Source organism: Theropithecus gelada, chromosome 1 (assembly GCF_003255815.1).
Source record: "Theropithecus gelada isolate Dixy chromosome 1, Tgel_1.0, whole genome shotgun sequence".
NCBI lineage: Eukaryota > Metazoa > Chordata > Mammalia > Primates > Cercopithecidae > Theropithecus > Theropithecus gelada.
In genome coordinates, this window is record NC_037668.1 from 158,135,607 (window position 1) to 158,159,139 (window position 23,533).

At 39.0% G+C, this 23,533-nt stretch overlaps 1 protein-coding gene across 3 annotated transcripts in view; it reads right to left on the reverse strand.

Annotated features, from left to right (window-relative positions):
- Window positions 1-562: 562 nt before the first annotated feature.
- CR2 (complement C3d receptor 2) overlaps window positions 563-23,533 on the reverse strand; it is a 38,798-nt gene continuing 15,827 nt past the window's right edge. The window contains exons 3-20 of one of the 3 annotated variants that reach the window (XM_025396274.1): window positions 22,418-22,606; window positions 22,234-22,333; window positions 21,902-21,984; window positions 21,028-21,435; window positions 20,211-20,387; window positions 20,040-20,130; window positions 19,629-19,705; window positions 17,638-18,045; window positions 17,094-17,270; window positions 16,930-17,014; window positions 16,497-16,579; window positions 15,617-16,009; window positions 14,383-14,568; window positions 12,737-12,922; window positions 11,522-11,545; window positions 10,744-10,819; window positions 5,214-5,322; window positions 563-1,318 (exon numbers count right to left, since the gene is read on the reverse strand). In XM_025396274.1, the coding sequence (XP_025252059.1) occupies window positions 5,232-5,322; window positions 10,744-10,819; window positions 11,522-11,545; window positions 12,737-12,922; window positions 14,383-14,568; window positions 15,617-16,009; window positions 16,497-16,579; window positions 16,930-17,014; window positions 17,094-17,270; window positions 17,638-18,045; window positions 19,629-19,705; window positions 20,040-20,130; window positions 20,211-20,387; window positions 21,028-21,435; window positions 21,902-21,984; window positions 22,234-22,333; window positions 22,418-22,606 (2,834 nt within the window). In that variant the 3' untranslated portion in view covers window positions 563-1,318; window positions 5,214-5,231. The remainder of the gene's footprint in view (window positions 1,319-5,213; window positions 5,323-10,743; window positions 10,820-11,521; window positions 11,546-12,736; window positions 12,923-14,382; window positions 14,569-15,616; window positions 16,010-16,496; window positions 16,580-16,929; window positions 17,015-17,093; window positions 17,271-17,637; window positions 18,046-19,628; window positions 19,706-20,039; window positions 20,131-20,210; window positions 20,388-21,027; window positions 21,436-21,901; window positions 21,985-22,233; window positions 22,334-22,417; window positions 22,607-23,533) is intronic. The other 2 variants (XM_025396279.1, XM_025396289.1) reach the window with 2 other exon arrangements.

The following is a 23,533-nucleotide window of genomic DNA, read 5'->3' on the forward strand; positions in this document are numbered from 1 at the left end:
TTGCCAGGGGCTGAAGGGATGGGGGAATGTGGAGTTATTATATAATAGATACAGAGTCTTAGTTTTATAAGAGAAAAAGTTGTGGAGATCTGCTTTACAACAATGTAAATGTACCTAACTCTACTGAACTGTACACTTAAAAATGGTGGAGATGGTAAATTTTATGTTATGTGTTTTTAATCACAATTTTTAAAAAGAGAAAAAAAAGATGCTGAACAGCATACTTAGTCTAGGGGAAGGTAGAGAGTAAATTTGTGGTCACCAGTGAGCAAAGTTTTATTTTCTCAATAGTTTAAATGTTGGAACAGAGAAAATTAACAGCTATATCTATATCAAGGGTGTGGTGGGAGAGGATGAGTGAGCCGGGGAAGGTATTGGCTGGACAAATATAAGAGAAAGTCTTGAGGGTGAGGAAATTGAATTTGTGGGTTGAAAGTTTGACTAAAATGACCAAGTGATGGGATCCTGAATGAATAACTGTTAAATCGTGAACTCTAAAGCCCAAAGACTCTCTGTTACTCAAGAGTTCATTGACTCCAGAAAAAACAAAATAAGGCAAGTGTTGTATGTTTTCTTTACAATTACAATTTATTGAATGGCTAATGTACACATTATTAAGTGAAATTTTACAAGCAACTAGAGCTTATCACAAAACTGCTAAGGAAACATCCAAAGCTTGAACTGTATACCAGATCTCTAGGATTAAAACTTGATTCCCATAATTTAAAAAAACTTGTGCAAATTGGAATCACTGAGTGATTATGGAAAGGCAAAGTATATACAGTAATGTGAGAAAAACTCAAACTAAGTGAGGGTAAAAATGAAATGATCAACAACACCAGAGAAGGAAGCTACTATCAAAATAAAACCATTCTTCCTAATAAAGGTATGGCCATCATAACCCCAGAAAATGCTTCATACTTTATTTGTATAATTAAAACCACATTATAACCAAAAGCACATAGCAACACTAGTATGCTGCTTACAAAAAGAAGAGGGGTCTAGATACCAGGACAGCTCTTTTTAGTGCCTTCCTTAAAAAGGGCGAAACTTTCAGAGTCATGTAATTGTTTATAGCCATGGTCTGGCTTCAGGCATCTCACAAGTGAGGTTTCAGAAAGTCCTTGAAGAATACATGGCAGTGAAACTGGGCTCCCATCTTCACCATAAAGATGTTCTTCTTGAGAATAAGTGCACATAGGAAGTGATTGCTTACGACATAATTTCCTTGGTCTTGAGACCATATAAAGAGACTTGCTGATGTTAGAGCAGTTTCTTTCTAATCAATGGTCCGTTGAATTCCAAGCAACAAGGCACACTGAAATAGATCATTTCTGTTTAGGAGGCAGCATGAATAGCAGCGGTGCAACTCGAAGTTTCAATAATGCTAACATTCTCTTTATATACCAGTTACAACTGTTATAACCAACAAAGCAACAAATCTATTAGAAGATATCATTCTATTGAAAGGCCTTTCTTCATATAAGATGATCTGGAACAAATAACGACTTTTTTTTTTTTTTTTTTGAGATAGAGTCTCGCTCTGTCGCCCAGACTGGAGTGCGGTGGCACGATCTTGGCTCACTGCAAGCTCCGCCTCCCAGGTTCATGCCATTCTCCTGCCTCAGCCTCCCGAGTAGCTGGGACTACAGGCACACGCCACCATGCCCTGCTAATTTTTTGTATTTTTAGTAGAGATGGGATTTCACCGTGTTAGCCAGGATGGTCTCGATCTCCTGACCTCGTGATCTGCCCACCTTGGCCTCCCACAGTGCTGGGATTACGGGTGTGAGCCACCGTGCCCGGCCAAATAACTACATTTTATATACATTCATATGAACATGAATTAATCTAAATGAGTGAGAAATGAAAGTAATAATGTTTCTCATTCATATATTCATTCAACAAATATTTACGTGCTAGCTGTACTCTGCACCCCTACTGGTTTGGATTTAAAGGTCACTAGTATGGTCTCCCTGTCATGACTCACCAGCAGCAAGTTGCCTTTTCTTCCTCAACTGCCATCACAGATTTTCTATACCTTGTGTATGGTATGTATTATTACCTGTGATATGTATGGGTCTTATTTGTCTTACTAAAATAAATTCCAAGAGGACAAAGGTGGTATCTTTATTTTATTTTATTTTATTTTGAGATGGAATCTCACTCTGTTGGTAGGCTGGAGTGCAGTGGCGTGATCTCGGCTCATTGTAACTTCCAACTTCCTGGTTCAAGCAATTCTCCTGCCTGAGCCTCCAGAGTAGCTGGGATTACAGGCACGCACCACCAAACCCAGCTAATTTTTGTATTTTCAGTAGAGACAGGGTTTCGCCATGTTGGCCAAGATAGTCTCGATCTCCTGACCTCGTGATCTGCCTGCCTCAGCCTCCCAAAGTGCCGGGATTACAGACGTGAACCACCGCTCCCAGCTGGTATCTTTATTTTATAGATTATGTAGGAGAAAACAGTTTAAAGTCAGACATCTTGCATTCCACCTTTGCCAATGACTGATCCTGAGACCTTGCCCAAGAGAATCTTTTAGCCTAGGTTTTCTTGGATATTATTTCTTCATCTTGGTATTATCTTGGGAGAACACCCACCTTTCAAAGTGGTATTGATGGCTAAGTAAGAGAGGGCATGAAAGACTGTTGCATAATCCCTGGACAGAGTAAACCTTCAAATGTTCATCTCCATTTTCTCATGGGAACCTCAGGTGCACACCTCATGTTGCCTGTCCGCCTTTCTGTATTCCCTATAATTCAGTCTTCAATTCTTAGTTGATGATTTAATGCCTTCCTTTTTCTTCTTAACTCTCTAATACCTCCTTTCCCAGCCTCACTCCCAGCTGAACAATTTGCTTTCTATTCACTGAGAAGACTGAATCATCGGAAGAGAACTTCCACACATTCACTCCCCATCACAGCTCCCCACCTGCCTTCATCTGCACCTGCAGATTCTGCCCTCCTTCCTGTTACTAAGCCCATACAGCTAAGGTCAGCTCCTCTGCTTAGTCTGTTCCTCCTAGCTTACCCAGACCTTACTCCAGCAATTCTTGCCACTCTTTCCACTGTCACTCTTTCCCTTTCTACTAGATCTTTCCCATCAGCATATAGGAATAGAGCATAGCTCCTATTTTTCCAATCTTAAAAAATATTTCTGTTGACTTTACATTTTACTCTTTCTAGCACTTTATTTATTTGCTCCATTTTATAGAAAAAAATCCTGGTAAGAGTTGTCACTATTTGATAGCTGCAATTTCTCTCCTTTCATTCGCTCTTAAGCTCAGTCCAGTCTGGCTCTTGCCTCTTTCCTCTCTTCCAAAACTGTCTTGTCAAGTTCACCAGCAAATTTTGTGCTGCTTGCCTGTGATCCCAGCTACTCAGGAAACTGAGGCATGAGAATCACTTGAACCCAGGAAGTGTGAGCTGAGATTACACCACTGCACTCCAGCCTGGGTGACAGAGCGAGACCCTGTCTCAAAAAAAAAAAAAAATTGTGCTACTGAATTTCAATGGTCAGTTTTCAGGGCTCTTCTTTCTTGGCCTACCAGCAACACTGAACAGAAGAGTTGATCACTCCCTACTCCCTAAAATTCTCTCTTCACCTGACTTTGAGGTTCTTCTCTGGATAGTATCAGAGGCTGCTCCTTCACTCCTTAGTGGGCACCTTCTCACTCCATGACTCCTAACGTTGGAGGATCCAGGGCTCAATACTTGGACCTTTTCTTTTCCCTATAGCCTCTTTGACTTCTCCTCGAAGATCTTATTCAGTCTCATTGTTATGTACATCCACACAATGACAAAGCCCAAATTTGTATCTCCAGCCTGGACCAATTGCCCAAAATACAGACTTGTACATCAGCTGTCTTCTTGCCAAGTCTATTAGACACCCACACTTAACATCTCCACAGTGGAACTCCTGATTTTTCTCCCCAATTCTGCTGTTTGCATTCTCAATCATGTTAATTAATGGCAGTTCTATCCTTCCAGTTGCTTAGGCAAAAGCCCTCCTGTCATTATTGATAGCTCTCTTCCTCTCATATTCTGATACAAACTATCAACAAATCCTATTGTCACTGTCTTAAAAATGCATGCAGAATCTGGCCTCTTCTCACAGCCTGGTGGTAGCCACTGACAATTTCTTGCCTGGATGATTGCAGCAGCCTCCTCATTGACTCCTATCTTCCACCCGTGGCTTCCTACAGTCTGTTCTTAACACAGCAGTTAAGGTGAATGTGTTGCTCCTCTCCTTAAAAGCTTCCAAATAAAAACAAATCTGTTTACCATGACTTCATACAATCATCCTCTCCTGCCCACCATCCCGTTGCAATGACATAGCAAGACTTTGTATGATCATCCTCTCCCCTGCATCCCACCTCCATCTCTCTGATTTCATCTCTACAACTCTAGGCCACACTGGCCTCCCTACTGTGCCGCCAAAACAGCTGGCACAAACTGCCTTATGGCCTTTGCCCTTCGCACCTACTGTTCTTTCTGGAATCCTCCTCCCCCATATGGTCGCATGGCTTTTTATTTTATTTTATTACTTTTTTTTGAGATGCAGTCTTGCTCTGTTGTCCAGGCTGGGGTGCAGTGGCGCAGTCTTGGCTCACTGCAACCTCCACCTCCTAGGCTCAAGTGATTCTCCTGCCTCAGCCTCCCAAGTAGCTGGGACCACAGGTGCACACCACCACACTTGGCTAATTTTTGTATTTTTAGTAGAGACAGGGTTTTACTGTGTTGAACAGGCTGGTCTCGAACTCTTGACCTTGAGTGATCCTGCCCGCCTCAGCCTCCCAAAGTGCTGGTATTACAGGCATGAGCCACCATGCCTGGTCCTGCCTCTTTACTTCCCTTGAGTTTTTGCTCAAACGACATTCTCTTATAAGAGCTTCCCTTGCAACCACCCTGTTCTCTTTATCCCCCTTGCCTACTTTATTATGTCTCTATATAATGCTTATCATCTTATTTATTTTATTCTTAGTTGTTTTGCTATTTAGTTTAATATTTATTGAATGGATGAATGGATTAAAAAATTGGAACATTAGTTGGCAATATGAAGTAGGTAAATGAACAACTGCTATGCATGATTACTGAAGACTTGTGCAATAGTAAGAAGCACGTATATATACCATGAGTGCTATGCTTATTGATAAATACAAGTTGAAGGAAATTTTATACGTAAATTAATAATATCTCCATTTCATTACATACCACCAGTTTGTCTTCTGATCAACTTGCTGGGTTGTATGGATCAATAGAATATACTTCTCGTGCTTCTAAACGAAAAGCTTCTTTCTGGCTTGTATTTGTATAATAATTGCTAAACAGAAGAAGAAAAAAGTAGTATCTTTACTCATTGACCATGATTCAATGTAGCAGTTGTTTGCTTTCCATAATTCCCAACACATGGTAAGTACTTTTGTGGATGATTTCATTTTTTAAAATTATACTTTAAGTTCTGGGGTACATGTGCAAAATGTGCAGGTTTGTTACATAGGTACACATGTGCCATGGTGGTTTGCTGCACCCATCAACCTGTCATCTATATTAGTTATTTCTCCTACTGTTATCTCTCCCCCGACCCCCCACCTGGTGAAAGGCCCCAGTGTGTGATGTTCCCTTCCCTGTGCTCACATGTTCTCATTGTTCAACTTCCACTTATAAGTGAGAGCATGCAATGTTTGGTTTTCTGTGATGATTTCATTTTTATTGTTTTTATCCTATGAGGTGTAAACACTGTAATTCCATTTTTTTGGAAAGGCACATAAAAAATTAATGATCTAGGCTTGTAAGTGTTCAAGTCAGAGGCTGACACTAGACAGCTTTACCCTAGAACCAGGACGCTTAATGACTAACAACTACAACTTCCAAAGTGAAGAAAAGAAGCAAAAATACGTTCTTATTTTAGAATTTGATCATAACTTTGCCCTTTTGGGACTCAATCTTCTAGTCCAACTTAAAAGCTTTAAACGAGTTTGAAGAGAATGTTTTTACTTTCCTTCTTTGAAAGTACATATATTTCATAGTGTTTCTAAAACCACTTTGCCAGAATTACTAAAAGACAATAAAATGTGATTATACTACCATGTAGAGCTCTGAAATAAGGTAATACAAAATTACTGGGGAAGAAAGAATACCGCTAAGGATACTGTCACCACGTCACTCACTACAATATTGAAGAGTTTCGTGTATAGGAGATACGTTAAGAAGATTACAAAACAGTAATTTTTAAGTCGATGTGAGATTTAAGCTTTGTTACAATATCTTAGATGACTAGAAAAGAATAGCATAGTATCTTTCAAAGGTTTAGATGGCTTTTAAAAATATTTAATATTGTCACTAGACATTCATTTTTAAATGATTACTCATCTCATTTACAAAAAGCATTTCAGGCTACTCAAACGTCTATATCAATTATTGGAAAATCAATTGAAGTGGGTTAGCAAATGGAAATAAAACAAATGAATGACACCTAGGAATCTGGTTCAACAGGTATGTTTGGTTCATATCAATTGAGGCACTTAAGTATAGTACATGATATAATCATATTAATAAACAATAATTAGACTGGAACATTATAAATCATTTGCACTTGTAAGCATTCCCCAAATTTGCAAATTTTTATACACATGCAATGCTCTTGAGAGCAAACTCAGTAGCATGAAAGAAAGAGATAGAGACTGTATTTTCTATGTGTTTATGTTTCTAATTACTCTTGGCTGAAATTATCTTATGACTTCCTATGAGGAAGACCCTGCAAATGACATCCCTATTTTTTTTGAGACCCTTTTCTCCTTGAATTCTGTGACATTACTCTCTCCTAGTTTTCCCCCTGCCTCTCTTCTTTCACTTTCCGCCTTTTGAACATTACTGTTCTTCTGAGGGCTGTTCTCATCCCAATTTTTATCTATTCTGTCCTTTTTGGTCCCACAGCTTCCATTTTGATTTAAGTCTCACCCACCTGGGTCCAGACCCTTCTCCCAACCCTAAATCATGAGTACCTCAAAGTAACAGGTCAGAAACGAACTCCTCATCTTCCCCCACAAACCTGCCCCCCTCCTCTTTTAATGAGTCAGGGAGTCCACGTCATCACCTTCATGTGAGCCATTCTATGTGCCTCCTTCTCCCCACATCCAGCATGTCACCAAGTCCTGGAAATCCTGTCCTCTTGATAGCAAAGAACCTCTTATTAAATATTCTCATGGTCCTTGTGAGTCTCCACAAGAAAAAAATACAGTGTGCAGTATGTCCAAATCTTATTTGCCATAGAACACCTTTTTTTTTTTTCTGAAGTCATTCATGAAAACAGGGTTGTGTGGCACACACTCTGGTAAACTCTACACTCTAAGTACACGCTAACTGTACAGCACAGCCAGAACCCCATAGGCAGCCCTTACCCTCGCGCCCCCAGCCTAGAACAAACTGCCCAGGTTGTAGATACCCTCAGTACATAGTTTCAGTGCAACCCCTTCATGTCTGAGCCTAGACTAGGAATTACATAACTGAGCTATGGCATCAGATGGCACTGGTGGCAGGGTAAATGATAGATCCAGAGGACTTGGCACACTAAATGAATTTTGCTGAAGCTTTTTGGTGACATGTTTTAGGTGGCATGACTTTGTCATCTCCCCAGTCTGAGCTACCTGAGAGTTGGTAAGACTTCATTGGATTATCCACCCTAACACTAGCATGCACAAAGACTCACGAACCTATGCACATATAACATCCGAAGCCAACACCTGACGGTATGCTTTGCTAAAAATGTATCCTTTGCACATATCAGTATTCTATAGCTTCCACAAGATTTATGTGTCAGAGTTTTTTTTTTTTCTTCCTTTAATGGCATGCCTCCACCTAAAGCTATGCCACTTTTACCTTCAATCACCATCACACACACAATTTCCTAGCCATTTCAAATGGGTTATGTAGTTCTTACAATACATGATGGAAAGCCAAGCCTCTGGGCCTTTATTCAAACTGCTTTTTCTGTCTGGAATGCCTTTCTCTCCTTGTCTACACTCTCTTGAGGCTCACCGGAAACATCTCTTCCACAGTGAAACTTTTCCTGATTAAAACTCCCAAATATTAACCATTTGCTTTGCATCCTCACCAAATATCATATAATCCACCATGGCGACATTATTTTATGGTACTTGTTTAGTGACATGCTTGTCCTCCTTTACCAGGCTGTGACCTCCTTGATGACAGAGGCCATATGCTACTAGGCTTTGTTATTCTAGCCTAGTATAGTGCTAAGACATAGTAGGCACTCAGCTGTTGTTGTGCAAGAAAAGAATGAATTGGACGTGGTCATTACCTCTTTTCACGTGACTTCTATTTCTCTAACATTACTGCTCAAATGTTTTAAAAGCCATGCATGTATATATAAGATAGAGCAACATATGAAAGTGTCTACAGCAAATCGCTGATATCTATCAACTTAACATGTTGGACTTGAAGGCAGCAGCAGTTGTGCAGTGGAAGAGACTATTCAATTTCTTTATAAACTTTTTAATTTGCTACAACAAGCATATTTACTTTTGTATTTTAAAAACGTATGCAAATATTTATAGTGATATAAAAGATATATTAAAGAAGGGAAACAAGATTTTTCAGTGATTTTAAATAGGGAAAAACAGTATTTGTGACTAGAAATACACTTTCTGTAACATAGAAAAGAAAAAAGGATGCAGTATCACTTTTAGTGATAAAACACAGGAGGCTTTATATTAAAAATAAAGGTTAAAATATGCCAACATTCCCTAATAGTATTGAAGATTTTCCTTAAAATTCTTCTCAGTAAAATGAGACAAAAACCAATAGAGGAAAATGTATAATCAGTAGATATGAGGAAGAAATTATTTCTACCAATAATAATAATTGGTAGAAAATACAGTTTTCTACTTAGATGATTGGGTAACTCACTGAAAAGCTATTAGAATTAATGATTGTATAAAGACAGACTTTCCTAGATATCATTTGCAATTACTTATAAGACATAACCAAAAATGATTCTATTTATAAAGCAATAAAAATAAGATACTTTTATGTCTATGTAGCTTATATGAAGTAATCTATTAAATTTTAACTGAGATATAACAAAACATCTGAATAATTAGTCATCTGGTGTTTCTGGAAGGAAATAGTGAATATCATGAAAAGGTCAGTTCTTCCCAAATAAATATGTACGTTTAAGGCACTTCCTATCAATGATCTAACATTTTATTTTATTTTTCTAGGGTGTGGGAGGTGTAGTTGCGGTGCAAATAATTCTATAGCCTATCTGCAAAAATAAATAGAAGAAAATTTCAAAATAGTTTTAAAGAGGGGGAACATATCTCAGAAAAAGCTATTATAAAGCTACATTTACTAATAGAGTAGCTCTGGCTCAAAGAGACAGGCTGATCAGTGGAATATGATCTATCTTGCATATCTATGTCAGATATCTCTGACATAAGCCCCAGTGTACATAAGAATTGAATAAGCGTGCTTTATCTGATAAAGAAAACTACGAACCAATGTTGAAGGGATGGTTTACTCAAAATAGGTTTTGAAAAAATTGAATATATAGAGAAAAAAAGTACAAGTAGGTTTACTTCAGCTACCATACCATAAAATAAATTCCCAATGGATTCAGGTGTTTAAAAATAATTAAAAATAATATGTAAAATATATCTAATTTCTGGATAAGAAAATACAACATACCAAAACATAGAAACCTAGTAATACAGTTAATATTTAAGTAATCATGAAAATGACTAATGGAGAGAAAAGATTACTTGATCAAATGGAAAGACCTAATATGTTTCTGAATGGGAAGACATTACAGAAAAGATGCCAGTTTCTCACAAATTAATCTATCGACTTTAATCACAATTTTTTTGAAATTACAAATGATTCTAAAAATCACCTATAGGAACAAACAGAAGAGAACAGGAGGAAAGTCCGATAAAATTGTAGTGTGAATTCTTGCCCTACCAGATATAATAACATAAAAGTATTAATTAAACACAAAGTGGTTTGTAATGGAAGAACAGGCAAATCAATGAAGCAGGAAAAGGGGTTGAGAAACACAACATATTCAGGTACATTAACTATTACTAAGAACAAACTTTCTGGCAAGTCATCTGACAATAGTTATCAAGTATATTAAATGCTCATGCACTTATCTTTAGTAATTCTAGAAATCTATTCTAAGGAAATAAATGGGTGTGAAAAAAGGTTTAGCCAGAGGTGTTACTCATATCTTTGTATATTATCAAAGTAAATTTGGAAGCAACTTAACACACATAAATACACAGAGTAGAATAATATGCTATTTAGTAACTGAAAACATGACTTAAAGACATAAAAATATAAACATGAGTCTAAATGAAAAAAGTCAAGACAGAAGATGAAAATCACAAAATTTCAGTTTAAAGAGAGAAAAAATATACGAAAAGGATCAGGTAGGAATACACCAAAATATTTGCAGTTGTTCCCACCGGGATTTTTTTCCTATTCTCTAGATTTATTTACAATATACTGTATGAATAAACATCATTCAATAAAATAAGCTAAGTGTTTGATATCTCTTAAGTACTACAGAAAAGTCTTCCTTTTGTATAGCACGAGATACTTCATTTAGTTATCACACTGCAGTATTTATTTCACATAACTTGTGCTTCTGTGTTTAGTTTCAGATAAGAAGCCAAAACCATTTGTGCATGTTGGTCAAGCATGCATTTGCATCTGAACTTACCGTTCTCTGTGTTTTGATATCATGCATAAGGTAACAACAATCAAGAAGATAAGAAGTATCAAACCTGCAGCAATACCTAGAAGAAAAATCCAGCAAGTATCAAATGCCAGAAGACTATCACCTACATTGTTCTGAGCTGATTGTGGGGTCTATTGCTAGTGGAGAGGAAAATGTTATGTGACTCATACTTAGCCTTTCTTGGACATAAACACTGAATTCTTGAATAATCATAGTTGAGTTTAAGGTTTTTCTGATTTGACCCAGTCCACATTTAATCTAGAGCACCAAGCATATGACCACAAGGTTCCAGTCAACTTTTCACTGAGTTTTTCTGTTCCTTTTAGTTTTATTAGTAACAATCTTGTCACTGAGGTGACAAGAGAGAAATCTCAAGAATAGAAATTAGGAGCACAGGATACCAGGTTCTTGTAATTTTGCATAACAACATTGAACCCTCAGCTGTGAAATATATTTTACTACAGCAGAAGAAGCCTGCCTATTTCAACAGACCAAATCAAGCCAAAGACCAAGAGTTAATAAAAACTAAAGTATCAATTTAAAAAGAAGAAAGAGCTGGCTGTTCAAATAATTTATCCAACTCTATGCCAAAGTAACATTTTGTAATGTGACATGTACATTGAAATATCTTTAAAACACCAAAAAAAGAACATCCCCTATGAGTTAAATATTATCGTCAGATAGGATATAAGACTTCTAGCATTACAATTTTTTAAAAAACATTATAAGAGCTTTTCTTCCAGTATTTAAGAAGACTTACCAGAAAGGACAGGAGCAAGTGAACCTAAAAATAATACAAAATCATGAAAATGATTATCAGTCTAGTGTCATAATTCAATGTAGCCCCATGTTTCATGGTAGTGTCCCAGAAATCAACACTCTAGCTCCCTTCCAAGTCGATTTAAAAGATGTATTGGAGCCAGGCACAGTGGCATATGCCTGTAATCCTGGCACTTTGAGAGGCCAAGGTGGGAAGATCACTTGAGCTCAGGAGTTTGAGACCAACCTGGGCAACATCATGAGACCTTGTCTCCATTTTGTAAAAAACAAACAGATAAAAAAGATGTATTGGAACCTTGAGTTATACCCACTTGCTTTTTATGTAACAACTCACTGGGCTTTTTTTTTTTTTTTTTTTCCCCACTCTAAGTAGGTTGGGGGAATTCACCAATGACAAAACCAAAATACTCAACTTTATAATCAGAGATTTCTCAGGTTAGAATGCAAATATTAACTGTAACAACTAGTTATTTAACCTATTTCTGTTCCCTGTCAAATTGTAAGCACTTATTAACTCAGATTCATCATGTAGGGTGGTCTATGCGGCAACTCCTTTCAAAATGTCAGGTTGCTTGGTTTCACATTTTTGCTCCTTTTAAATTAATGTTTCTCTCTATTTTCTTTTCTTCACTTTCCCCTTCCTAAGAAAGCTGTGTTTTTTCCTTTCCTTTTTCTTTCTTATTTTCTTTCCTTCTTTTCTTCCTTTTCCTTCCTTTCCTTTTGTTTTTTTTGACAGGGTCTTACTCTGTTGCCCAGGCTAGAGTGCAGCGGTGCAATCACGGCTCACTGCAGCTTTGACCTCCTGGGCTGCAGTGATCCTCCCATCTCAGCTACCCAAGTAGCTGGGGCCACAGTTGCACACCTCCATGCCTGGCTTTTTATTTATTTTTTTATTTTTATTTTTTTATAGAGACCAGGTCTCACTACATTGCCCAGGCTGGTCTTAAAGTCCTAGGCTCAAGTAATCCTCCTGCCTCAGCCTCCCAAAATTCTGATATCACAGGCAGGAGTCACGCACCTGGCCAAGCTGTGTTTTTTCTAGAATAGACCACCGACTTCAAGTTCCTCTGTAATTATACCACTGGTCACAAACCTATGTCAATTTAAAACCCAGGACTCTCCACACTTTGGGAAACCCTCACTCTCTTCTCTCCTTTAGCCAGTTACAAGCGGCGGTGAAGCCCGTGGTACTTACGGGATCTGCAAACCGCCAGGGGAGGGTTCCATTGGTGATCTGCCTGACACTGGCTCTGGGAACTGCCTTCCAGCATATATCCATCTTCACACTCCAGAGTTACAACAGCTCCATACTGATACATTTTCCTCGGTTCCAGCCCCTTCTGGATTCCATCCATATCTGCTGGTGAGCTACAGTTTACCTCTGAAATTAAAGAAACCTAATTCAAGCACAGTCAAATTTTGGTCTTTTACCAAGAAAACAGAGATTTCCCTTAGTAGAAAGATTTACAAAACCAACCTGTTTCACTCTCAGTAAGGAAAGCTGCACTGAAATAGGATAAGACAATATCCTCAACACAATCTTTTACTGTCAGCCCTCTATCTCAATAACCTCTGGATAATTTAAGCCAGATTGTATTTTTTAGTTTTTGCTTCAGTTTCTATCCAAACAGTGATGGATAATTTTAATGGCTTCTTGGAGAAATGGTGAGGGCTGAATTGGTAATATTACTAATTATTCTGAATTACCGTTTTTTTTTTCTGCTTCTAGTTTTGCTCTCTAATTCTTCATACAAGTGTATGCTTTCTCATTTCTTTCATCTTTTTGGTATAGTCATCATTAGTGTGAGTGATACGGTTTAGCTGTGTTCCCACTCAAATCTCATGTTGAATTGTAGCTCTCATAATCTCCATGTGTCATGGGAGGGACCTGGTGAGAGGTCATTGGATTATGGGGGTGGGTTTTCCTGTGCTGTTTTTGTGATACTAAATAAGTCTCATGAGATCTGATGGTTTATAAAGGACAGTTCTCCTGTACATGTTCTATTGCTTGCCACCATGTAAGATGTGCCTTTGCTCCTCCTTCACCTTCCACCATGATTGTGAGGCTTCCCCAGCCATGTGGAATTGTGAGTCCATTAAACCTCTTTCCTTTATAAATTACCCAGTTTCGGATATGTCTTTATTAGCAGTGTGAGAATGGACTCATACAGTGAGATCTTGGATTTGAAGCCTGGCTCTAGTACTTCCTAGATGTGTGACTTTGGGTGAGTTCTAAATCTCTCCATGCTACTGAAACCTCATCTATGAAACATGGATAATCATGGCACCAACCTCATGTGGCTCTCATGAAGACTAAATGAAATAATGCATGTAAGGTGCTGTGCACAGTGTCTGGCATAGAGTAAAAAGTGATCAACAAATACTAGATACTAATTTACTAGTCATATTTCATAAGCACTGTTTATGATAATGAAAATGACTTTCTGAAACTTTTATAAAAATGTACCCATAATCCCACCAACGCTCAGTAAATATTCTCAAAAGATTGCTGTGCTTTTTATTGGTACTTTATCAAATACCCACTTATCATAACTGTAACTACAGTGTATAAATACAATCCGTGCTATAGTTGTTTAATTTACAGACATACTCCAACTTTCTATGTGTAAATGACTACATAAGTGGTCATTCACCGGATAGACTACAGCCTGAGACATTTTTTATTATTTTGAAATATTTAGATTAATGACTGTATTGATCTAATTAAAGCATTTAATGTAATGAGGCAATTAATACATTTCTTTGGCTATTTTAAGTTGAAAGTACCCAACTTTGGCACAAATTTGATATAAAAATAAGAATAAAAAATAGACAAAGCACCTTTACAATGAGGGGCGGGTCGGTTCCAGGTTCCCTCATGTGTGCAAAGAAGGAGTGCCTCTCCCACCAGCAGGTAGCCTTGGTCACAGCTGTACAGGATTGACATTCCAGGGGAAAACCGAGCTATGTTTCCACCAGTATGGTTCCCGTTGGGGGTCTTAGGCGGAGGCTGACACCCTACGAAGGCTTAGACACCAATAAGAAAGGGTCTTTAACTCAGCACAGAGAAACACATAGCCTGCACTGTTTCTGGGTGATAGCGATACAGGAAGGCCAGAGGCAACAAACCAACTAACTGGTGTCCAGAAACACTCATTCATTCCACCCAGACCGGCAACACTGGACGGAGACCTGCATTTCCTACTGACAGCCAACATGATTTGAAGAAAAGTGTTAAAAAATAAGGTAATGAAACATTAACGGATACAGTTCACAATGGTAATCCATCAGCCAACAGTTTTCTTTTCTTTTCCCTTTAAATAGCAGACAGGGTTACACCTTCAAATGTCTACGAGAGCTAGGAAGTGAAGCCACCAGATACGACAAGTCAGAGAGCCCCTGTCCTTCTAAAAGTGGCAGCCACTGCTCAGGTCAAGTTACTGGTGCCTTGCCAGGAAGCAAAGGGGGCTCTCTTGGCTCACAAGCTCACTATTTATCTTCCACTGAAGATGGGTTTCACTTAAGATTACTGTGCTGGCCAAAGACAACCATTCTGTGGAGCTGAGTTCCAATTCTTGGGTCGCCAATCAGCAGCCTCTGCTGTAGATAGTCATGGACAGGAATAAGGCTGCCAAATGATAACTACAATGACAAGAAAGACAACTCAATGGGTTGGAGGGCCAATTAATTCTCCAGAACACCCAAAGTTCTCTTTCTGGCTGGCAACATAGCCTTAAATATCAAATTATTAGCAATATTACTGCCAATCATTTGCCAAAAATGTATGTGCATTTTTCTTATACTAAAGTCATAAGAATAACAGTTTTGGAGACTCTATCAATCTGGAAGTTAGCCATTATCCTTTCATGTACTATTTATTGCTCAATACACTGAGAAAGGAAAGAGAAAACAAACAATCAAGTGAGAAGATAGGAAAAGGCAGATACCTTGTAAAACAATATAATGGCCTTAGCTCTTAGATGCTTTTCTTTAGGCAGAATGTCAAGTGCAGATTCAAAACCTTTTTTCTTTACTCTGTACAACATCCCATAATTTATTTCTTCAAGTATCTTACCTTTTTTGATACAAGTTGGCACACCTGGCACCCATGTGTTATCAGTATGACACCTAATCATGCGACTACCGTTCATGATGAAGCCGGGATGGCAGTCAACATACACTATGTCATCGTGGGAATATGCAGAAAGCGTTTTATTCAGCTTGTACCCGTGTTTGACTTCTGGGTTAGGGCAGCTAGTCACAGGAGGAGATTGTAAGCACTGTGGGGAAGGCCCACTCCAAGATCCATGTCCTTTAGAATCACTTCTGCACTGCAATTTTTTCTCTCCCAGGAGATAGAATCCTTGGTCACATTCATAAGAGACTTCATTTCCATATAGAAAGTTTTCTGCCATCATGCCTGTGTGCTTCCCATTGACAATCACTGGTGGAGGGTGACAGTGAATAACTGCGGAAGAGATTTAGGGAATTCTGCCTCAGCTATTACCTCAAGTAAGCGGTCTTCATTCAGGTACAAATGACAATATGCAACTGCATATATTTCACATAACAAAAAATAACTTAAATTTTGGAATATGGATTATGCTTTTTTAAAAAACAACTTTATTCAATGTGATTATATGAGTACTATATACTCCATAAACATTCAGAAAATAAAGTGTAAAGGAAGAAAGAAATACAGCTATGTTCCCATGACCTAGGAATATGGGCTATGTATTTTGTTATTAGCAAAATTAGCAGATGCATGGAAAATACTTTCTACTTGACAATGTTTCTCAGTGTCCATGCTGACCAACACCATAAGATTTTTCATATCTAACCTCCAATGAGGGAGATCCCTAAGACTGCCAAAGCAGTGGTAGACTAGTTCTTCAGCAACCTGCCCTCTCTAGTCCTCCATTACCATGGTCAGGCTTTTATTTTTTCTAACTTACCTTTACAAAGTGGAATCTTTTTGAACCAAATTCCATTTTCATCATCTTGACACTTGTGGTAAGTATGTCCAGTCAACCAGTACCTACAGAGAGACAGATTATAATGCATTTCCTGTTCCCAATATCACATCTCTTCAAACCACATGCACAAAGGGACTTCTAAATAAGAACTTTGGCAGAGAGGAGTTGAAATTCTTGGTCCTCCAAGTAAAAAAAAAAAAAAATAAATTACTTTTGAGTTAAGCAAAGCCCTTTCCATGTCAAGAGAGGACTGAAGAGTCAGAGTTGCTAGTTAGGCCATTGGAACCTCATATTCTCCATGCATGTGACAATGAGGAGCCTCTAAAGGATTCCACCAAGACAAGTTGAAGGTCGAGTTAATCCACAAAACGAGGTGGAGACCTTTTCTCAGAATAGAACATTTCATACTCACCCATCTTGGCAGGATGTATTAACTAGCTCCAAACGTGAACCAACTGGAAGTTCTTGAAGATCCTCTCTCACAGGCTGGCATGTTTCTGGAGAAGCAAGGATGGAATTACAGTATTTATAGATGTCTCATATCAAAGAGAAGGACAACTCTGGAACTGAAAGTACCTTCACACCGCGGGGCAGAAGGACTCCAATTTCCTGAAGGCATACAGTGAATGGATTTGTTTCCCACAAGCAAGTAGCCAGGGTCACAAGTGTAGTCTACAGTCATCCCAGAGACAAAGAAGACCGTATTTCCACCTGTATGCCGACCATGGTGGAGCCCAGGAGGTGGCTGGCAGCCTGAAGAGAAAAACTCCCTACATAAATACCAGCACGGAGGAATTTCTACTGAAGAACACTAAGTGTACAACATTGGACAGACAATCTGAAACTCTGCTGCCAAAGATCATGAAGCTCAAATTCACCACTGAATGCTGTTTGCTCTTTAAGAAGGCTCTCTCATTATCTACCCTGAATAGATCCCAGATCCAAGTGGGCATTCGCATGAACACACACACCACAGAGAACATCTATTACAGGATGGAAGAAATGGAAAGTAATCTGTGCCCCTCTTGCCTCTTTCCATGATGCGGTTTTGGGTGTGAGATAATAAACAAGAATAATTAAGTAAATCTCTCCTTTTCTTTCCCCCTTATTGGGTTTTTACCTTTTTCACAAACTGGTATTTCAGGATCCCAGGTGTTATTAGCTTTGCAACGAATCTGACTACTGCCCTTCAAAGTAAATCCATTAAAACACTTGAATGTCACAGTGTCATTGTAGAAATATGGGGCTTCCTTGCCAGATATCTTATATCCATTTGCAACATGGACATGTGAGCATTGGACAGCAAGGAGGGAAAGTTCACATAGGGGAGCCGGGCCACTCCAGGTGCCTCTTTCTTGATCGTTGCTTGTACAACGGATGGTGCTCTCTCCAATGAGGCTGAATTCCACTTCTCTTTCTGGCCCGGGGTTACATGTGTAAGTGACCGTGGTTCCATATGGAAAATCTTCTAAGGAACTCCCGGTGTGTGCTCCATTGTAGATAACAGGGGGTGGTGGGCAGGTGATTTCTAGAGAGATGAAAAGATACTGTAGAATTGAGTTCCTGTATTAAACACCAAAGAACAGAAATGATGCTGGCTATGAATCTATTGTTTCCTGGATGGTATGGGTACATTTTCATGATGTGAGCTATGTGAAAGCTCATTAAGTATGTAACATTCAATTTAGACACATTTCATAGGAAAGAAAATCTTTATTAAAAGTGAATGTGGTTGATTAATATCACATTATGAGTTTAGGCCCAATAGTAAATTGCTAATTAAAAGAAGAATTCTTCTTAACTAGGCAATAGGAGAATAAAAGACACAAGGGAATAGAATTAGGCTTTCTTGAGTACTCTCTTTGGGCTGAGGTGATATGATAGTTTTTCTTTCTTTCTTTCCTTTTTTTCTTTTTTTTGAGATGGAGTCTCACTGTGTCGCCCAGGCTGGAGTGCAGTGGCGCGATCTCGGCTCACTGCAAGCTCCGCCTCCCGGGTTCATGCCATTCTCCTGCCTCAGCCTCCCGAGTAGCTGGGACTACAGGTGTGCAACACCATGCCCAGCTAGCTTTTTGTATTTTAGTAGAGACAGGGTTTCACCGTGTTAGCCAGGATGGTCTCGATCTCCTGACCTTGTGATCCGGCTGCCTCGGCCTCTCCAAAGTGCTGGGATTACAGGCATGAGCCACCGTGCACAGCTGATATAATTTATATGGTTAGCTGAGAAAACTTATTGTTAAATGAGCACCTACTTTGTGATAAGCAGTTTCCTCATTTAGAAAGTAGCAATGGTACAATTTAATTTGAATAATTTGAAATCTGTAGTCTTTTTTAAATTTTATTTTTATTTTATTTTATTTTACTTTTTGATGGAGTCTTGCTCTGTTGCCTAGGCTGGAGTGCAGTGGTGTGATCTCGGCTCACTGCAGGCTCCACCTCCTGGGTTCAAGTGATTCTCCTGCCTTAGCCTCCCAAGTATCTAGGACCACAGGCACATGCCACTATTCCTAGCTAATTTTTTGTATTTTTAGTACAGATGGGGTTTCACCATGTTAGCCAGGATGGTCTCAATCTCCTGACCTCATGATCTATCCCCCTCGGCCTCCCAAAGTGCTGGGATTACAGGTGTGAGCTACCGCACCTGGCCCTTTTTACTTTTTATTTACATTCTCTGGACTTCCTAGTCTGTAGTCTTATGCAGATTTTACAGAAGAAAGGCTAGAGTTTCAGAGGAGTTGTACAATTGGTTCAAGGTCTCACACTAGTAAGCAGTAGAGACAGAATGTGAATTCAGATCTGACACCAATCCTTTACTCTCTACATTAAACTGTGTATACCCAAATTAAGATGATGGCTCATATACTCACTGCTGTCATTATTCCCATAATCATAAATCACAAAATAGAATCAATAACCAAGTACATTTAAGTTATTGGTGAAGAAAAAGGTAGCAAAAGAAAGGCATGGCAAAACTGCAACCATAACTATTGGCAAAATTAATAGAACATAATCTAATACTCTAATTCCCCTAACATGTCCCAAAACAAAAATCTCCCAGGAAGTGTATAGATCTTACATTATTTCAGCTCCTGTATCATTTTTGCTACTCACCTTTACAAAGACGAATCTCCATAAACCAAGGAGTTGTACCTTGACACTCCTGATAAACGCTCCCACTTAACTTGTACCTAGAGACAGAGTCATGTATGTCATTTTGCCATCAGGTGACCACTAAGTTAAGCAAGAGTCATGGGCTCCCAAGCAGACTCACTACTTTCAGGCCAAGAAGCAATAACAACAAAAATGTGGCCAACATCAGCACCAACCTCTCATTGCATAGGCATAACTTCCATGCATGGAAAAATAGTATGACAGACACTTCCATAACCACGTGACAGGCAAGCACCTGAGACAAACTCTTACACAGAGCTTGCAGGGTATACTGACACAAACTCTTACATAGAGCCTGCAGTGTGTGCTGATACATCAGACTTGAGTCAGACTGAGTCAACCTTCACTCACCCTTCATCGCAAGAAGAGTTAACATGTGGTCTAATAAATTGGTGCTGGGGTTTTGTCAAGAGTTGTTTTCCTGTAGCTTCACACACTGCCACTAAGAAAAGAAACTAGGATGAGAATTTAATACAAGGCAATCTTAAAGTGAACAAAACGTCTACATTTGAGGCCTGGCACCTTTGCATTGGGGTACAGGGGGTGTCCATACCCCCTCAGAGGTACACTGTATGGATTCTTCTCCGACCAGCACATAGCCAGGGTTACAGCTATATTTTATAGATGTTCCAGGGTTAAAGCGGACCATGTGTCTATCTTCTTTTTGCCCATTGAGGATGTTAGGAGGGGCCTGGCATTCTAAACGAAAGGACAAAAACAAAACAAAACATAACTGCTTAAGTAAACAATCACAGAAAGAAACTGAGCCAAAGAAATTGACATTCGTGCTACAATTCCACTCTGGTTGCCGCTGTATGATACAGAACATATGTTGCAGACCAACTTTGGGTAATTTTAGGTCACCGTTTCCCAATCTTTTGTTGTTGTTGTTGTTTTCTGCACTTAGGCTGCTGCAGATGTTGTTCAGTTTCCACTGGGTGCTGCAACTCCTCTCCTGTCTCTTTCCTTCATAAGGAATCACCTTGTATGTTTTTATGGGAGATTCTGATATATCCCTAGGAATGAGGGATTGAATGACTTCTCTTTTAAGAAGTCACTATTAAGACAAACAAGCATTTTTCTCCTGGCTTTTTCCCCTATAGAAATGGGAAACTTAGTGATTCCTAACATTTATTCTCCCAAGCATATTCCCATAAAATAAAACAATGGTGGGGGGCTGGTGATAAGAATGCCCTCTACAAAATTTATAGTGATTCCATTTAGTAGATTTGAGGGGAATATAAACTGGACAAGGCCCTACTTAAAGCCCATAACCCCTTCTTCTAATTTTTCAAGAAAACAAATCAGAAGCACCTTTTCTGAGTACCAGAACACTCACCCTTTTCACAGACTGGTGCAGATGGCTCCCACGTGCCTTGGGCATTGCATCGGATTTGCTTGCTGCCCTTCAAAGTGAAGCCAAACATGCAAGCAAATATCACAGTGTCGTTATAGGTATATCGATCTTTCTGCCCAGATACTATTCGGCCTCTTAGGATCTGGGGACGTGGACACTGAACCGCAGAAGTAGAAAGTTCACAGCGTGGGGCAGGGCCACTCCAGGTCCCAGTCTTCTGACTATCAACTGTACAACGGAGAGTGTTCTCTCCAATAAGGATGAAGTTCACTCCTTCCTCTGGGTCCGGGTCACAAGTGTAAGTGACTATGCTTCCATATGAGACATTTGCTAGTGAGTTGCCTGTATGTCTTCCATTGAGAATAGGGGGAGGTGATGGGCAAAAAATTTCTAGGGAAATTGCAGAAAGAAATGACAAGATCATAGATGTACTGAAAACAAAGAATGCCCCAGATGTTCCTTGATACCACTATCCTAGGACAGTGATATCTGAATCTATAATGAATCAATCAAGGCAGCTAAAGCAACATAATTTAGAAGTATGATTCTCAAGCTTCATTCCTGAGTATATGTACTCTACTGATCCTTTGATTTCTTTTACCAGATATACAATTTTCTTTATGTACATGGTCTGGCTACCTACTTAGAAGGTCTACATAGCTTTCAGAAGGGGGAAAGCCTAGGAACCCTATTTTAATTGAGGAAGCAAAATATAAGGATGCTTTGGTGAAGACCATGTCCTTAAAGATCTCTAGGAGTTCTGTGTTCTGTAAGAGTCCGTAACGCAATGACTGAACCAAAAGCTTTTAGTTAAGCTGAGAATGCAGTGCTGTCAGACCATCGTTGCCTAGCCTACCTTTACATACTGGCATTTTTGTCCAAGCAACTCCTTGTCCAGCAATTACACACCGACTAGAAGATGGGCCTTGCAGTTGATACCTGGAGACAGAAGACTGTCATTCAGAACTATTAGGCAGTTTGTGCTGAAGAACAGCAGCCTCTACTTACAGTTCAAGACAAGTTCATTCAATCGGTGTGCACCTGTTCCTTTTATCAGCATTACCTCTCACAACCCTACCCCAGGCTGCCCAGAAATCCTCACAGAGGAACCTTCTGCAGGTTTCATAGTCCACACCATGCACACACGAGCCAAATGAATTAAATCTCATAAATAATCCTGACACTCACCCTTCATCACAGAAGAAGTTTGCAGTTACACCAACTTGGAGAATTGGAGGCTCCTTTACCTTCCCATTGGGAAATCGTCCTAGAGGTTTACAGCGTGCCTCTAAAAAACAAACCAAAGATGAGAAATGTGTGGCAAATAACAGAACAGCCCAGATTCTTAAAATAGATTGTAAATTTAGGGTACCTTCACACGTGGGGGGGACAGCACTCCATTTTCCCGAAGACAAACAGTTAATGATCTTTTCTCCAACAAGCAAGTAACCAGATTCACAGCTGTAAGTCACAGATAATCCTGGAGCAATGGAGCTGACATTCTCGCTTGTGTGATGTCCATTGTGGATCATAGGAAGTGCTGGACACTCCAGAGGGAAAACTTTGCACACACATACCAGGAAAAAAAGCCATCAGATGATGCATCCTTCACAATCTAGAATCAAGGGGGTCCAATCTTTTGCCTTCCCTGGGCCACAATGGAAGAAGAAAAATTGTCTTGGGCCACACATAATATACACTAACACTAATGATAGCTGATGAGCTAAAAAAATTGCAAAAAAAATCTCATAATGGTTTAAGAAAGTTTATGAATTTCTGTTGGGCCATATTCAAAGCCATCCTGGGCCACATGCTGTCCACAGGCAGCAAGTTGGACAAGCTTGATCTAGATGCTGACTTAGGATACAGATCTAAATAAATAACACATGATCTATGGTAGCCAGTTGTTATTAACTTTTGACCTAGTCTTTTAAAGATCAAACAGGTATGGTTTAAGTGTATCCATCTTATGCCATAAATAGCCATGAATAGTACATTATTTTTCATTTTTAGTTACACTATGTGAATTACATTTGCCTTGTGAAAAACTTCAATTACCAAAAATGTCAGTTTTCACCTATATTCTCACCCTATCCTTAAGCTTATTCTCTGTTCCAAAAGTAGCATGCTATCATTTCAAGGGCTATCCTGGTAGATATTAGTAATATAGTTTATTGGGATCCTACGCATGATACATATATAGTGTGTGTGTACAACTAATACATATTCTATGCCTTACTTCCTCTACTTAGCAACATGTATACAATATCCTTCCATGTTCATACATATACGTCTGTCTAAATCGTTACAAAAGCTTGTTTTCAACAGTCATTAAGCTTTCTGACTATCATAAGATCTCCTTTCTCCAACGCTATCTATTTATCAATTGATCAATAAATACAATCCCATTTTATACTAATTTAACAGTTTTGTCAGCTCTTTAATCTGCTTAAAATTTGTCAACATTGTTCTTTATTAAGAAAATAAA